Source organism: Diceros bicornis, chromosome 26, assembly GCF_020826845.1.
Source record: "Diceros bicornis minor isolate mBicDic1 chromosome 26, mDicBic1.mat.cur, whole genome shotgun sequence".
NCBI classification, from domain to species: domain Eukaryota; kingdom Metazoa; phylum Chordata; class Mammalia; order Perissodactyla; family Rhinocerotidae; genus Diceros; species Diceros bicornis.
In genome coordinates, this window is record NC_080765.1 from 37789738 (window position 1) to 37808171 (window position 18434).

General features: G+C 45.2%; 1 protein-coding gene across 3 annotated transcripts in view; it reads right to left on the reverse strand.

Moving 5' to 3' along the window:
* Positions 1-18434, reverse strand: part of SNX29 (sorting nexin 29) — a 522293-nt gene that overhangs the window by 325314 nt on the left and 178545 nt on the right. For all 3 annotated transcript variants that reach the window (XM_058570031.1, XM_058570032.1, XM_058570033.1), the window contains exon 14: positions 10124-10206. In XM_058570031.1, coding sequence (XP_058426014.1) covers positions 10124-10206 — 83 coding nt within the window. The remainder of the gene's footprint in view (positions 1-10123; positions 10207-18434) is intronic.

Below are 18434 nucleotides of genomic sequence, written 5' to 3' on the forward strand. Positions count from 1 at the left end.
AGGTTTCAGTCATCCAGGGAGAAGAGGGGAATGGAGTGGGTTTTTCTCAAGATAAAGTTAAAAGGCAGCCAGTCAAGCCACCCAGCCTCAGGGAGAGGCCACCCCACATAGGCAGGTGTCTCTCAGTTAGCTGTCACACACCACCTCTGAGGCCCAGAGCAACGCAACAGATCTTACCACCTAGAGCATTTCTGGGAGAATAAACTCGGAGGAGTGCTGGGGAAAGCATGGCCTTAGCTTACATCTGGGTGGGAACTGTGGCTCGGCCGCTTTCTAAGTGGATGACTGTAATGGTTAATGTCATGTGTCAATGTGATTTTAGATATCCAGCACTGGCCAAGAAGCAGAGTGTTGGCACATTTGTAGCACTCTGGTTGACCTTGAACTTCATTAATTTGATAATTTGAAAGTGATATCCTCTAAGGAAGTGGTTCCAAGTGGCCAAACATTGAGATTTTTTAAAATTCCCCAGGTGACTCATATGAAGCCAAGATTAAGAACCACTGTTCTAGGAAGGGAAGACGGTAGAATGGTTTATAAGGAAACTAGTGGAGAAGAGCTCTCTCTTCAGCTGGGTTGCTGGGAAGATTAAACCTGGAGCTGCTTGCAGCCTGTTGCCAGCATGAGAACACCTGCCTGAAAATGGGGCCAACACATGGTGGGGTGCCGGAGCCGGGGCCTGTCGGCTCACAGGAGCCCAGCGTGCACATCTGTTCCCAACTCTGCATTCAGTGACATTGTGTTGGCAGCTTGAAGTCAGTCACAGTGGGAGCATTTACACCATGGAAATCAGCAAGAACTCTAAATCAGCACCTCTTTTTCCCCAGAGGGCTGGTTGTTAAACATTTACCAGCACAACACTGCCAATACTGAAAAAACAGAGCCGAGAAACGGGAAGAAACCAACAACTCATGATATTGTTTGAGCCCCTGGATCAAGCCATCCCTGAAGACAGGCACTCCTCGACGTCCCTTTTTTTTATTTAAGCCAGATTAAATTGGATTCTATGACTCTTATAATCAAAAGAGTTCTGAATGATGAAACCATGATGGGTACGGCACATCACTGGTGTGGCACTAGAAGGAAGACCCGCGAACTCAGGCACTGCTGAGCTCTCCACAGCTGCCGTGGGTCTTCAATCACCTAAATGCCATCAGGCCAGGCCTCCAACAGCTCCTCGTAGATCTCTATCCATTTATGGAGAACGCGATGGGTCATTTTATAAATGTTATCAATATTTACAGAGCACATACCATGGGTCAAGCACTGCACAGGGCACTTTGAATAGCAGAGAAAAAACCAGGCAAGGTCCCTGCTCTTGTTGATTGTATGGTGCAAGCTGGACTATAGACAGTAAACAAGGAAGGGAATAATCAACCAAGATACCATACTGATAAGTGCTGTGATGAAGATAAAGGAAGTAACGGAATGAAGAAGGAGGGAGAGGACACATCTGAACAGAGACTGGCCTTGTCAGGAGGAATCAGCCATGCAGAGATCAAGGAAGGAGCATTCCAGCAGAGGAACAACACATGCAAAGACCCTGAGGTAGGAATCAGCCTGGAGGCCAGTATGGCTGAGGTGGAGAGAGTGAGGGGGACGGTGGTATGAGATGGAGTTGGGACGTAGAGAAGAGCCAGATCACAGCAAGCACTGAAGGCCATTATCAAAAAGTCTGGACTGGGTTTTAAACAGCAGAGTGATGAGATCTGATTTATGTTTCCGTGAGGTTCCATGTTTATCCCTGTGGAACCAGACACAAATACACACACATAGCCGTGAGCTATATTTCCTTGCAACCAAACAAAGACATCCATGCCTCCGTGCACACTGGGGGCAGGAACATGAGGCCACCCACGTGGAGAGAGCCGAGAGCCTGCAGGGATAGAGGCTGCAGGATAACAGTTACGTTGCATGCACCTTGAAACAATGTGGACTCTAGGAATCCTCTCACGCATGATCCCTCTCCACAGAACCAGGCTTCTCAACTGTCCTGCCCTATCTTCTGGGAGCCCAGGGGAACTGAGAGCCCAGTGAGAGCATGAAGCACACGCAGGTGTGAAACGAGGGATCAACAAGCATGTCACACGCAGGCAGACACAACACTTGACAGAGGTTGACTTCTTCTTGTTTCTTTTTTTACTTCCTCTTTTTTTTTTTTCTGTGAGGAAGATCAGCCTTGAGCTAACATCCATGCTAACCCTCCTCTTTTTGCTGAGGAAGACCGGCTCTGAGCTAACATCTATTGCCCATCCTCCTCCTTTTTTTTTTCCCCAAAGCCCTAGTAGATAGTTGTATGTCACAGTTGCTGTATGCGGGACGCGGCCTCAGCATGGCCAGAGAAGCAGTGCGTCGGTGCGTGCCCGGGGTCCGAACCCGGGCCGCCAGTAGCGGAGCTCACGCACTTAACCGCTAAGCCACAGGGCCGGCCCTACTTCTTGTTTCTTAGAGTAAACTTTTAAAATTGCTCCCAAGCCTCCCTCATCTGTCAAGTTCCTCCCACTGTTTCTCCTGCCCTCGCTGCTGATTACTCTGATTGCCACCAGCAACAGGCCATTTCTTCTCCCTCTGTCCCTGAGCCCACAGAAGATTAATTAAAAAATGGAGATGCAGACAAGAGCTTGCAGCCCTAAAATCCATCACGACTACAGTGGCCAGGACAGATGATGATAGTGGAGCGTGCCTAACGAGACAGGGTGGGGAGAAGAGGCTCCCAACACAGCAACAGACACTGTGTATCTGGACAGACTCCAGAGAAATAGCAGCCCTTCAAGGGGACAGGATGGACTCCGTATCCAGCATAGAGCTAATAGTTTGCCAAGGAGCATGTGAGCTATGGAAACCCAACTGAAGCTTGAGAATAGCGGCAGGGAAGGTGGGTGGAATTATGGCTCTTATTAACAAAAAGCTCAGGGCTGGACTGTCACGTCAGGCACAGCTGGATTCAGGGGCTCTAAGCACATGATCAGAACTCCTTCCTCTCTGCTTCTCGGCTCCTCAGCTCATCTCCTCTCTTTGTGATGGCCACATTCTCAGGCTCCACATGGGGATGAGATAACTACAGTGGGCCCAGCCTTCCAGGCCCAACAGGAAAGAAAGAACTCTTCTTGATAGCCTACTAGAGCCCTGAGACCCAGCGGGAGCTGGGAGCTGAGGTCAAGTGCCGGGTGGAGAGTGGAGCTCCAGCTACGCCACAGGACTGACACTGAGTGAGGTCAAGGAGAACTGGAGCAAGAGAGACCTGACACTGCAGAGGCCACAGACACCCACTACGCACAGGGAGATGGGGAGTCGACCCAAGCCACGTGACAAGGGCAGACCACGTCCCTCCAGAATCTCAAGTTCGGCTGCCCCAGCAGGAGGATCTCTTCCTTAGTACAGAGAGCAAGCTCCAACTCATAGGCAAATGCTCATAAGAAAGGTCCAGAAGAAGCCCAACACCAAGCAAGGATCTGTTCTGCAGCAAAGACCTTCATAACAATACTCCCTGCCCTGCCGTGAGACATTCAGAGAAACCAGCGCCCCCCAGCTGCACATGCAACCACTGACCACGCCCAAAGAATGATATCAAGGGTCCACCAGACAGTGGGGCCACAACCATACAGCTTGGAGGCTTCACCTCCAACGTCCAGAGCAGGCCAGTGACAGGAACCATCCACCAGGGCTGGCAAAGGCGACCCCAGGGTGGGGTGAGTGTGTGACTGGGCAAGGACTTCCCTTGCTTGGCCAGACAAGCACAGCATGCATGGGCGTGGGGGAGGGGCAGTGGGCTTTCCTGTCCCAGGGTGGCTGCAAATAAAAGGCCACAGCTCTCCTCTGAGTCCCAAGTTTACCCACTGGGGGACCTCTGACCAAAACACCCAACCTTCACAACATCAGCCTCCCACCACACACTCCACAAGGTGATGACAAAGACAATCCCCATGTCCATCAATGATCAAGTTAATACCTCAACTCAACCGAATATTTGTGCTAGTTTCCTATAGCTGCTGTAACAAATCATCACAAACTCAGTGGCTTAAAACAACACAAATTTATTATCTTAAAGTTCAGGAGGTCAGAAGTCTCAAATCTCTTATGAGCGAAAATCAAGGCATCAGCAGGGCTGTGTTCCTTCTAGAGGCTCTAAGGGAGAATCCATTTCCTTGTCTTTTCCAGTTTCTAGATACCCACATTCCTTAGCTTGTGTCCCCCTCCTTCATCCTCAAAGTGCATCACTGCAACCTCTCCTTCTGTTGTCACATCTTCTTCTCTGACCCTCCTGCCTTCCTCTTATAAGAACCCTGTGACTACACTGGGGCCATCTGGATAAGCCAGGATAATCTCCCCATCTCAAAATCCTTAACTTACATCTGAAATGTCCCTTTTGCCACGTAAGGTAGCATATTCACAGGTTCCAGGCATTAGGATGTGGACATCTTTGGGGGACCATTATTCTGTCTACCACAGCATTTTCTAGATCCCAGACTCTGATCCAAGCATGTTATCTGAACTACATCATTTAATATTTAATCCTCACAACAACCACCTATAAAGTACATACTACTTTAATCCCAATTTTATGATTTACAAAGAGACTGTGAGAGGCAAAGTGAGATAATAAAAATAGTAATACTATTAATTGCTAACAATTATTGAGCGGCAACTACACAATCAGACATCATTCTAAGTGCTTTCCATGTACTAATTTATCTCATCTTCCCCTAAAACCCATGAGGAAGGTACCATTACAATTCCCACTTTACAGAGGAAGAAAGTAAGGCACGGAAAGGTCACATGGCCTCTAAGTCATTTGCCCAGGGGAGTCCTCAGCATCTTTATCACAGAAGTCGTTCACCCACTGACGTCCATTGTGACATGCAAGAAGACTGTACAATGTACAGTGCTTCCCAAGTGTTGTGGCCGTGACCGCCTTTTTCATGTGGGCACGTGCCAGGACTGGGATGAAGTGACACCCTTGGAGAAAGCGGAACACCTACAGGTGGAACAAGCCTTCCTTCTGTTGACACAGCCTTTCCTCCAGACGGTCAGATGCAATGGAAGAGGTGTCCACTCACCAAACTACACTTGTGATCCAGGCCGGCTGCCCTAGGATCTCCCTCAGGTGCAGTCTCCACAGCTCTTTCCAAAGGATGTCCATCCTGGCGCCATGTTTCCATGTAGTCTTTCACCATAATAATACTCTCAGCCTCCCTCCCCACCTTGTACCTGATTGGTGAGATTCTCAATCAGGTGGAGTTAATGTATTAAAGAGTGAAATACTCCCATGGACTCTCTTCCCTCTTGGTCCCCACGGGGTGAGAAGAAATTCTGCAGACCCAACAATCCCTCACAAGAGGGCGTCCCTGGGTCTACACCCAGGAGGCAGTTCATTAGGGAGTGTGACTCTGGCTACAGGTCAAGCTGCAGTTTCCAATCAACTGTCAGTAATAAAAACATTATTTTGATCACTATTTCTCTGATTCTTGCATCTATTTCTTACAGAGAACTTGAAGGAAAAGAAGAGCCATGATTAATGATAATCTCTAAACTGAAACAAAGTTATGTGCTGACCACTTGTTATGAGGTCTAAGTACAAAACATGTAAGTACTCAAGTGAGAGCTGTGCGTGCACGCTCGCTCTCTCTCTCAACATCAACTAACATCTGACAGAACTAGCACTCCTCAGAACTCTAACAAAGCACAGGCTGAAAAAAGGAAAAAGACCATGCAAAGAGCCAGAAGTCGACAGCATCTCTCCAAATGAGGGCTTCTCCATGCCTAGAGACCTTTTCTCACCAAGTGTTGGACACATCATGCCATTGAACATCTGAACCACCCAGTGAGCTCCTCCTTCTCTGGCTCAATAAGCAGTCAGCAGGTGAGACTCCAGCTCCCCAAGTTGATCAGCCCAGAGGAATGATGGGCCTGAGCATCAGATTTGGGCCTTCTGGTTTACCCACCAGCCCAAATTTCTCAGGACCAATGAAGAAACTGCTCTTCCCATCATATATCACTCTGTGTGTGGCTAATGTGAGTTCACCCCTAAGAGAAAGAGCCAGTCTTGTCAACACAACCTATCAGGTCTCTGAGACTGAGTGGTTCATCTGCTTCCCAGGCCCCTCAGTGAGCCGCCAGAAGGCCTCTCCAGACAAGAAGCCAACTTGCCGCACATTGTGTTTCGAACTTCAACAATGAGCCTGAGATGAAAACATGAGTCTGGATGAAAACATGAGTGATCTATTCTCCCTCCATAAGTGAAACCGCCCTACACAGCTCCCTGGAGAGGAGAAAGGCTGTCCAAGTTCCTTAACAAGAGAATTGATCAAATATCCAATAAGAGTCACAATGGAAGTTTAATTGCCAAGCCAGTTCCTTATGGACATGACAGTCCTCGTGCCACAGCTCTAAGGCTGCAGGGAGAGAACACAGACAACATGCTGCGGGATGAGAAAGATTTACAAACAAAAATCAGGTCATAAGCTTTGGGGAACTCTTCTGACCTCACCAAGGAAAAACAGCACTTGAGTGCTGAATGACCCAAGCTCACTTCTGGACCTCATTAGGAAAAAAAATTCTTTCAATCAGTTAATGAGGCAACCCAAAATTCTACTCCATAGTTTGCTGATTATTAAATCATGATTTTCTTAAAGGGACTACGTCTTTCTTTTAAAAAAAAGAAGAGGGTAGGAATTTGAAATCTGATATTTGTAAAATGAAAGATTGTCAACAATGTATTCCAAAGATCCATTTTAAGTTGTGGGGTTTTTTTTCTATCCTGGAGGCACTCTTCCACAGCAACGATGTAATAGTGAAGGTGAAGATCCCAATATGGTCCTCAGCAATCTAGTCAACCCTGAAGGCATCTGGGGCTTCAATAATTTTTCACTCTTTTCCCTGATGAGCTAGCTGTTTCATAAACAATTTGTTGCCATAAGATAAAAAGAATCTTTATATCTTCAAACTAAAAGACTTATATTGTGGAAAACACATTCTGAATTCCCACTGAGAATTTGGGAAGCTGGTACGCGTCTCCACGCCCACCACTCTAACACCAGGGGCCAAGGAAATCACAGACGAGAAAGGACTCTCTGCCTCTCCAACCTCTCCCTGCCTCTGCTCCTCCAGCTCCCCAGACTCCCCAGCCACCCCAGCCTGGCCAGGGCACATACACAATAGTTTTCAACAGACTGAGCCAGCAGCTAGCTGGGGTTGAGGAGTGAGTCCCAATTTCACTTGAAAATTAGATAAAAGTTCTTGAGAGGCCCGAGGACAATTTCTGAAAGAGCGCCTTTTAAGGAGGCTGCTTCATGGCACCTGGTGCATGGCTGGCGCTCACTAGTATTTCTGACGAGAGAGAAGGAGTGAGCCGCAGGATTCACGTAAGCAACAACAAGGCATCCGTCGATCAGTACGCGCCCGCATTTGAGGGCTGTCATAGAAACCTCCCATTGAAGGACGACTCACAGATAAGATACTTGGTCTTAATTTACAGAGGAAGAAGCCAAGCAGTATGGGACTGCTGCTATACAGAGGAGCAAAATATGCTTAATGGTCTCTGCTCTAATCCATTTAAGGGCCACCACAATTGTGTCCTGAAAAGGCTCATACCCGGCTTCGGCTCAGAGCATTCAGGCCAGGTCTTAGGAAAGAAAACTTCAGCTGCCCTGAGAAACCATTCCGGACACTGTAGGTTCCATGTACCAATTCTGGGGAGAAATCACTCCAAAAATGCTCCTACTCAGAAATGTATTTTATAGTGTTGAGTTTTTTAAATCAAACACAAGCCCAATGGTGCTTTTTTTCCCCCTGGGTTTAATTTTCTTACTGCACCAATTCAAAGCTCTGTGTAGATTTCTCAAAAGGTGGTGGCGTGGGGGCCGGCCCCGTGGCCTAGTGGTTAACTTCAGTGCACTCTACTTTAGCGGCCTGGGTTTGGTTCCCAGGCATGGACCTACACCGCTCGTTGGTAGCCATGCTGTGATGGTGACCCACATACAAAATAGAGGAAGACTGGGCCGGCCCCGTGGCTTAGCAGTTAAGTGCGCGTGCTCCGCTGCTGGCAGCCTGGGTTTGGATCCCGGGCGCGCACCGACGTACCGCTTCTCCAGCCATGCTGAGGCCGCGTCCCACATACAGCAACTAGAAGGATATGCAACTATGACATACAACTATCTACTGGGGCTTTGGGGGAAAAAATAAATAAATAAATAAAATTATTAAAAAAAAAAATAGAGGAAGACTGGCACAGATGCTAACTCAGGGCAAATCTTTCTCAAGCAAAAAGAGGAAGATTGGCAACAGACATTAGCTCAGGGCGAATCTTCCCCAGCAGAAAAAAAAAAAAAGGTGGTGGTGTGGTCCACAGGTCACCAGCACTAGAGTCACATATCTAGACATGCAAATCTAGACCCCATCCTAGATCCACTGAAACAACTCCTGAGAAGGGGAGTTCTATTCTCCTCTGACAAGAGGCACATTTAATAGTTTCCCCAGGTAATGCCTCTGCACACTAAAGTTTAAGAACTTTATAAGGCAAAGAACTAGGGATTTGGAGGAAAATGAGATGAGTTCCTTTCCACCTCAGATACATGAATGAACCCCTTAGGCTCTCCTGAGCCTCCTATAGTGAAATTTTTAAAATAGAGGAAATATACCTACTCATCACAGGGTTAATGAGTCACGTGAGACTAGACTTGAACTTGCTTGGAAAGGGTTAAGAGCTAGACAAATACAATTAAGTCAAAACATGTAATGAATGGAATGAATGACTACAAAAGGCAGGCGTTGGGGAAGCAAAGATGAGAAGTGAAAAGCCAGAAGACCAACATATACCTAACTCCACAGAATGAAATGAATCAGGGCCATCATAGCAATATCTGTGTGAGAAGGGGGATGGGCCCACAGAGGAAGCCGTGCTTAATTCTGCAACGATAACCCCCAGACTGCTAACAGTTGCAGACCATTCATGAATGAAGCCAGGCATGTCAGCAAAAAAAAATCACCAATGTGTTGAACTTGATCAAAATGAGACCATAATAAATACGAAAGCTTCAAATAAAATTCAAGTCTTTGTGATATTACCATGTAAGCCATCCTGTCTCCTCTATCACACAGAAAGTAACTACCATTTACTGAGCACCAGTTACGTGCCAGGTGCCATACTGGAAGCTCGGCACTCATTGTTTCAGCAAATCCCCACAATGACCTCATGATATCACATGATGTTTCCTCTTACAGATGGAAAATAACTCCAAGAGGTCAGTTACAGTGGGTGAGCCTGAATTCAGTCCAGGTCTGGCTGACTCCCAAGACCTGTGAGAACGGAGTGTCCACCTTTTGGTTAAAATGCCCACACTCCAAGAGCTCAATTTTGTTTAAGAAAATCTTATAACAGTCCATTGGCTGAAGCTGCAAGACACTTCAGCCAAAGTTAAATATCCTTTCTTTAGGCGAACTTGAGAAATATTTTAGTAGATTCACGATGAACTGTAGCCAAACTGCTGAGAGAGGAAGCATATAGCAACACCACATTTAGTGAGATCTGACCATTTTTCTATCTACTTGCATTTCTGGTTAATAACGTTAATAATAATAGCTAAAATTTACTCAGTACTTACTCTGTGGTATTATGCTAAGATGTCTACACGGACTGCCTCATGAGGTAGGCGCTGTCAACTAACTCCATTTTACAGAGGAGAAAACTGAGGTTCAGAGAGATTAAGAAACTTAACCAGAGCTGGGGTTGGAACCTGGTCAGCTCAACTCTAGAGCTCTGATTCTCCACCACTTGGGCGTTCTGTTGCTTTTAGGCCTGGCCTGATGGGACTTAATCATGCTGCAAGGTTCACTGCTTTGCAAGTGTCTCAAGACTCTAGACATAAAATTCCCTAAGCACACAAATTGATATGACTGCTGCTAACTATCTAGCAAGTAAATCTTACAATATTAGTTATGTACTTAGCAAGAATACACAACAGGGTCTTCCATCTAATTAATTTTCCAGAAACCTGACCACCACTGTTTTTCTAATCCATCTGCATATGCACTCATCGCACACTGAGTGTCTACTATGTGCCAGGCACAGGGGCTATAAAGATGAAAAGGCTTGGCCCTGCCCCACCCAGGCTCAGTCTCCCCTCACCTTCAGCCGGCTGGCCTTCCCTTTTCAGCATCTGGACAGCGCCTACATACTTCTTCAGCTGGACTTTGAGCACCTCGTTTTCTCTGCGGGCACAAGAATATTAAACATATATATTAAAAATTGGCAATTCAGACACAAGGCAGGGAGAAATCTTTGTAAAGAAACACTCACAATGCACATCTTCAAATATTAATACATTCTCTGTCTTAGAGATCACTGGAAAAGACTATGTTAGCAAGGGTACATTTGCAGAATGCCTCAGGAACTGTTCACTCATGATGGAAATAAGCATTAATTGGTTCCAGTGCCCGGAAACTCAGGATGCTGACGTGTGCTGTGCTTGGATTATTTGAACCTATCGATCAGCTAGGTGCCTATTCTGTGTCAGGCACTCTGTGATATTCTCTCCATTTACAGAGGCATATACTATGTATTCAACCCAGGGAACACTCAATATTTTTATTACCTGCTATGTGAAGTCTTTATATATCAGCTCATTTAATCCTTCCAAGGTGTCATCACAACACCCATTTTACAGATGAGGAAACTGAGGCATAAAGAGGAGAAGCAGCTAACCAAGTCCGCATCTATCCCCACATAAGACTGTACTATGGAACACGAACTAGGGCTATGACAAGAACCCACTCTACCAAATTCACTCCCCAGGTACACTGGCTGAGGAAAAGAACATGAGGGTCAGAGAGAGAAAACTACCATTTGTTGACTATTCACCACATAGCTCAGACTTCACACATGTGACCTCACTGAGTGAAGCACGCATGCATTCATTCATCCATTCTTCATTCAGTGGAAAATGTTTAGGGGCCTATGATGTGTCAGGCACAATGACCCTGTAGTATTCTCCTCATTTTACTGGAGAGGAATTGGGGCATGGATAAGGTCTGTGCCCAAGGTCACATGGCCAAGATCAAGGTCATAAGTAAGGCACACTGCCAAGATATAAACCCAGGTCTCTCTGCCCCAAGGCCCGGGAGAGCTTTTCTCTGTCTCTTTTTGGATTTGGACTTGGTTTCTCACCAGCTACCCCAGAGAGAGGTGCCTCTTCCACATTTTCTGTTTCCGCTCCTCCCCATCAAGGTATTAACCGAGTGTCTTTAAACATGCCAGAATATTTCCTCACAATAAAAAGAGCTGTAATATTGGGTTTCTTTTATGATTATAAAAATTAAACTGCTCACTGCAAAAATACTCAATCAGAACACATTTAAGAAGGAATGTAAACAGCTGAAAACCCAACACCTTGAAATAAACCCCAGTAACAGTTTTATATCTATTCTATCATCTCTCTAGGCACACACACATACACAACTAAATATGATTTTTCATGGATGAAACACCTTTTACACTCCTTTTTTTGTTTGAAGTCTTTGTTCCCTTGTTTACTGCTCCACTCATCACTTCCCCACAGTAACCAATGTTAAAAATCTGGCATATACATTTCATGCCTTCCTCCAAGCTCATCTAATCACTACAAACCCCATACACTCAAATAGAATTTACAAACAGAGTTGACTTTATAAAACTGGATCATATTATAAATTTTTCTGCAATTGGGTTGTCTCGTTTAACAATTCACCACAGGAGCTTCTAACTTGATTTATGGATGGAAATACCATTCCTCGGTATGGATAAGTCACACATTTACTCAGTGGAAAAATGTGAAACTGCCCATCACTGGTTCTGTCTGTTTTCAGTGCATCTGACTACACCTCAGCCCACAAAGACAGCACTTTGTATTCTGCTTCCGTACTCTAGTTTGGCAGAAAGAACATCAGCACCAACTGCAGACCCTACCAATATACTGAGGTGTTGCCTGAGAACTCTGCATTCATCTCAGAAGCTGTAGAGAGAGTACACCACAGAGAAGTCCCTTAATTATCGCCCTCCTCCTAGATAGCCTGTCATGGATGTTTCTACAGGTGTCTGCGCTTTCTCTGTCTTGATACGAATAGCAAACGTCTGAAGCTCAACAACTAACAAGTCCTGAAAAGGTTTGTGGGGGAAAATATTCCCCGATGTGTATGAATTATACAGCTTGTTTTCTTGGATTCCCTCAGCCAGAGTCCTGTCACTCATCGCAATCTCCTGCTCCTAATCTCCACACGTGAATTGAAGTCACATATTAGCTTAAAAGTAGGGAAGGAAAGCAATTTATATGCATTTCTATATGGCGTAATTTAACAACAGTTCACAACAGAACATTTTCCAAGAGGCAGATTAGCAGGTTCACTGAGGCAGAGTGACGATGAGTGAGTGGTGTCAACGTTGGGCTGCCAGGTCTCATCTCATTTGCTCACACCACACAGACTCCCTTGTTCCTCTTCAACGCTGCAGCCAGTACTGAAATGTTTCAAGTGGCTGCTTTTCTTCTGGTTTAGATCAGTCTTTTAACACCATCTTAAGACTCTAAAAATCAGACTTAACAGATACAAAACAAGATTTTTTAACATAAATCTGACTGCCATCAAAATGATGAGAAGCCATGGAGAATACATCAAACCACTGGGTTGGACATCTTTGGGAGCCATAAATTCATCCCAGACAACTTTGCACCAATGAACTTGTTTGAATTTTGTGAAAAATTAACACGTTCAGGTCACTGGAACTGCTTCTGAATGAAACTCAAACACCTGGGGGGCACACCGACCCCTTCAAAGAGGCAACCAGCTCCTGACCCCCAGACAGGATGAGGTCCTTTTTATTTCTTAATTTTTATTTTGAAAGAATTATAGATTCACACGAAGCTGCAAAGATAATACCAAGAGGTCCTGTATACCCTCGGCCCAGTTTCCCCCACTGGTTACATCTTACATAACTATGGTGCAACAGCAAAACCAGGACTCTGACGTGTGTGTGGCGTGTGTATGTAGTCCTATCCAGCCCATTATTTTAACTGATACTCCTAACAATCCTCTGCCACAGTGTCTCTCTTAAGGTGGAAGACAGACTGAAACGACCACAGCAGTCAGACGGCTAGACCAATGAGCAAAGCAGGGCAGGTGTAAGACAAGAGGGAATAGAGGCGGGGGCGGGGGCCAACCAGAGAGTTCCTGTCCCACCAAAAGGTAGTTTTAACACGTGACTGGTACAAGAAAATAATTCCCAGACCTTGAACAACTAATTTGCAACCAGCCAACAGGACTTTAACTTGTAGAAAAAGAAGCCCTATAGAATTTATTATTCTTATCATTACACAGGTCTATTATGATTATCAGAAAAATGCCTTTTTATCTGACACCTCAGGAAGCAATGGAATGGATCAGTTAATTAACTGCATCCTAACCATGAAAGGCCGCAGGAACCACCCCCCCACCTCCCCTAGTGTGTGTGAAAGAGATGGAGATAACGACTGAAGCTCATCCCAGCAGCAGCCTTCAAGCCCAGCACAGGTCACACGGCCAGGTGCCTGTCAGCCTAGACAGGCGAGAGGCAAGGAGAGGGAGGGGAAGACCAAAACCTGCCCAGGGCTCAGAGGGCAGAGGCGGGCTGGCTTCACCAAAAGATAAGACCAGAAAACAGAAAAACCCAAAGAGAGAAGTTCCTTAAAGCATAAACAAAAACTATAGGAAATGAGATACAAATGCCCAGTGTTAGGGGACTTATTATGATGGTACTAATCAAATCAATACTTTTCAGCCATTAAAAATCATTTGGAGAAAAATATAATCATCTAATAAGTATTTTTATAAATCAGGTTACTACACAGTATGCTGCATATAAATTGCTTCTATAAAAATAAAAGCTGACACCGGCACATAGGTATGAAGCGGTTTACCTAGGCTAACTCATGTAATCCTCATAACAAACCCATGAGGTTGCTACCACTACACCTATTTTACAGGGGGATCTTCAGGATGTAGCAGAGCCAAGGGTGGAACCCAGACAGCCAGCGGCAGAGCCTGGGCCCATCCCCCTCACTACGCACCGCCCCACTAGTGTGTGCACATGTGTTGGGGGCAGGGGGGGGGGCGATGCAGAGGGCAAGAGGGACACAGCCCAGAAGGCCCTGCACACAGATGCATTAACCAGACTCGCCTCTGAGCCGTGAGGTCACAGGGCTTTTACTTTTATCATTTGTTTCTGTTGGTTGCTCAGCTATGTTGCCCAATTTTCTACACCAAAGTAATGTCTGAAAAAAAAAACACTGCCTAGTCTCCTAAGACGTTTGTAACTGAAAGCAAATGCTAAGAGGGACGATGAAGCTGCTGTGGAGCAGGCCCTCCCTCCAGCTCCCCCACATGGGGTGAGGCACCCCCCGACTTCCAGCGCAGCGACACTGGCGACACGTGAGTGAGCCTGTGCGGAGGAGACCTCTGAACAAGGGGCACAGACGGCTGTGGCCCTGTCAGTTACATCTTAGATCAATTCTGCCTTCTCTTCTCAGGGGATTTTCCTTCTCTCTGGCTCTAGGGGGCACACGGCTCAGCTGAAGGTCAGACCACTACACCTGGCTCTTTTTGCAACCGACGAAGTGATTTCATCAAACCCTAACACTCCACCTGGAAGACCACCTAGAAAAGTTGGGGGCAGGGGTGCTGTCGTTGCAACGGAACTGACAGTGCTCAGACCTTCCAAGGAAATGGGCCGCCCAGGAGTCCTGAGGGTTGGACCAGTCTCTCCACCTCCACCCAGAATGTAGTCACTGGTGCTCCAGGAGCAGCTGGTGTACTTCTCACCCTGTTTGTGGCCAGTCAGTGACCCACTTGTCAACGGTTGGGCTCTCCCCAAGGATTTGGTCTTTCAGCTGCAACTCACACATCTGCCTCAAACAAGGAGGTGTAGCTGGGGGTGCCCTCAGGGCTGACTCTACAATGGCGACATGAGAAAACCACAGGATGAGGAGGAGCAGGATTAGGAGCCCCGTCAGACAGACTCTGTCTGCCGTAGCCCGAGTAACCGCAGTGGAAATCTGCCCTCACAAAGGTATACTTGCAGAACCTCCCTCTCTGCTGCCTCTTTACTACTCGTCCAGTCCTTTCCACTCTGTGAAGGGTGGTGGGATCCAGCTTCCTCACGGTTCAGGGAAAGGGGAAAAACACAAACAGAATGAGCTAACCAGAATCTCCCCAATGTGGGATGTTCCTAAGACCATTTGAGGGGTTCACCAAACATTTTGTATTTTAACACTTAGGCATTTCTTCTAATTTGTTTGGTTTTTTTTTTTGTGAGGAAGATTGGCCCTGAGCTAACATCTGTTGCCAATCTTCCTCTTTTTGCTTGAGGAAGACTATCCCTGAGCTAAATCTGTGCTAACCTTCCTCCATTTTGCATGTGGGACACCGCCACAGCACGGCTTGATGACCGGTGTGTAGGTCCGTGCTCGGGATCCAAACCCGCGAACCCCAGGCCACCAAAGGAAAGCGCGTGAACTCAACTGCCACACCACTGGGCCAGCCCTCTAATTTGTTTTTTAAAAACTGATTTTGCATTTTTTCAGTGATGTAAAGAATCCTTTGAAAAGAAATTTAAAGGTTCTTAAAAGTGAGTATATTGAAAAAATATATATTAAGGGAAGAATAACGCAGGTGATCCACAGGAGCAGCAAAAACCATGAAGCTGGCACAGAGTGACTGAAATCTGAGGAAGAGAATCTTTGCTGTAGATAAAATAAGGATATAAGGAGAAGATATTTCTCAAGCACACTTCCCAAATCGTATTCCGGGGATGACAAAGGGCTCTGAGAGAAGGATGGAAGATTAGCACTAAGTACCCTTAGGAAAAGATGAGCTGAACAACATCAGCAAAGTTCTCTCCCCTCCCCCCACCTCAGAGCTTCTCAGAGCCTTCAACATTTTTATGCACATTGACTACCTATTAACCTCTCCAACCCTACAATTCACGAAATTCCTCTTTTTCAGATTGGACACAGGCCCCTAGGACTGAGAGGAAAAAATTTAGTGGAAAAGAATCAAGTCTCTGCTAGAAAAGTGCTGCCCACATGGACTGTGGCAGAAGTGGGCATCTGAGATGTTTATACCTTCCTTGAAACCCCTCCAGGGTTGCTGAGAAGTAGCCCAGTGCCAAGACCTCCTACAGGTAAAACCTGTGCGTCATTTAAAAGATCCCTATATATTTAATAGAAAATCCACGTTTCTATCTATAACACGTGACTATTCCTCTCTGAGTGGGGCACTGAACATTCGAGGTTGCAGACATGCTCTCCCTCAATCTGCACCATGACCCTGCAAGAGGGTTGTTATTATCCCCATTTTTCATTACCTTCACTTTACAGATGAAGAAACTGAGGCTCAGAGAGGTTAAGTGGCCCAACAACAACAACAAATCCCACAGCTAGTACAAGGCCACAAGTCACACTTAAGCATCTCCAAGTCCAGGTCCTTCTCCTCCCTGTCACATACTTGGTCTCACTGGATCATCAACACTACCTCGTGAGGTTGGTTTTACGGTGCCCATTTTGCAGATGGGAAAGCTGAGGCCCAGAGAGTCAAACAACACACACACACTTAAAACTGGGATTCAAACCCATAACTTTTAACTCCCAAGTCTCACATTGCTTCATATAAATTTAGGAAATTAAGTGAAATGGACGAAGTTGAAAACTTAAAGCCTTGAAAGACTCCATTGGAAAATAAGGGCTGATAAGCATGGGTCTGCAGAATCTCTTGGTTGGTTAGACTCCTGTGCAAATGTGAACAGGATTCTCCTGACCAGCCAGTTTTGTCCAGAAATTAAGGAAACTTCCCAGGGTCACACAGCTCAAGCCTCTGCTGCCGATCATCAGACATCTCATAAAGGTAAGCGGTTGGTCACAGGTGAGTTTTAGGAAATATGAATCAACAGCCTCAAGAACTATACACATTTTGAACCAAAAACTTCACTTCTAGGGGCCGGCCCGGTGGCGCAAGCGGTTAAGTGCGCGCGCTCCGCTGCGGCGGCCCGGGGTTCGCTGGTTCGGATCCCGGGCGCGCACCGACGCACTGCTTGGTAAGCCATGCTGTGGCGGCGTCCCATATAAAGTGGAGGAAGATAGGCACAGATGTTAGCCCAGGGCCGTCTTCCTCAGCAAAAAAAGAGGAGGATTGGCGGATGTTAGCTCAGGGCTGATCTCCTCACAAAAAAAAAAAAAAAAAAAAAAAAAACTTCACTTCTAGAAAACTATACTCAGGAAATAAGGAGAAAAAGTCTCAAAACAGATACATGAGGATGTTGTGAATATACTGGAAAGAAACTGATTACAAATTAAATGTCTGACAACAGGGAAGTGGACAGATCAACTGTGGTATATCCATTTATAAGAGGATACTACAGAGCTGTCAAAGTTATGATGAATATGTATGTTTATTAACATGGATGAAGATCTACAATATACCATTACATGAATGCAGCAGAGTACAAAGAAAGTATATTTACTATGACCCCTGACATATATCTATTGGTATATATTTATACTGGAAATATATACAACACAATGTTAACAGTGCTCATTTCTGAATGATGGAATTAGAAATTTTTTTTAAATTTTCCATCAACACACTTTACCAGTGCACTAGGGAAAAAAAAAGTGTATTAAGAGCAAAGTTAGAGCTAACAAAAACAATAAACCTACATCTAACATCCTACTTAGCGGTAAAAGACTGAAAGGTTTCCCCACAAGACTGAAAACAAGAAAATGAAGTCTTCTCTCACTCGCCTATGAAGCACAGTGCTAGAGGTTCTAACCAGTGAAATAAGGCCAGAGAAAGATGCATGCAGATTGGAAAGGAAGAACTAAAATTGTCCCCATTGGCAAATAACATGATTTTCTACACAGAAAATCCCAAGAATCTACAGAAATCTCCTAGAACTAAGAAGTGAACTTTTCAAGGTCAAATACAAAAATAACTTGTATTTCTACATACTAGCAATAAACAATTAGAAAGGAAAATTGTAAAGAGAATCATTTATAATGGTTCCAAAACATGAAATACATAGGAGTAAATCTAACAAAACACGGGCAAGATTTATATACTGACAATTACAAAACACTGATGAAAGAAATCAAAGCAGAACTAAATATACAGAAATACCAGGTTCATGGATTAGAAGACAAAATAGTTAAATGTCAATTAACAAATTGATCTACAGATTTAATGCAAGCACAATCAAAATCCCAGCAGGATTTTTTATAGATACAGACTAGCTGATTCTAAAATTCATACAGAAAGGCAAAGAAACTAGAACAGCCAAAATCATTTGGAAAAAGAAGCACAAATTTGGAGGACTAACACTACCCAATTTTAAGACTTACTATAAAAGCTACACAAATCGAGGAATGTAGGATAGGCAAAAT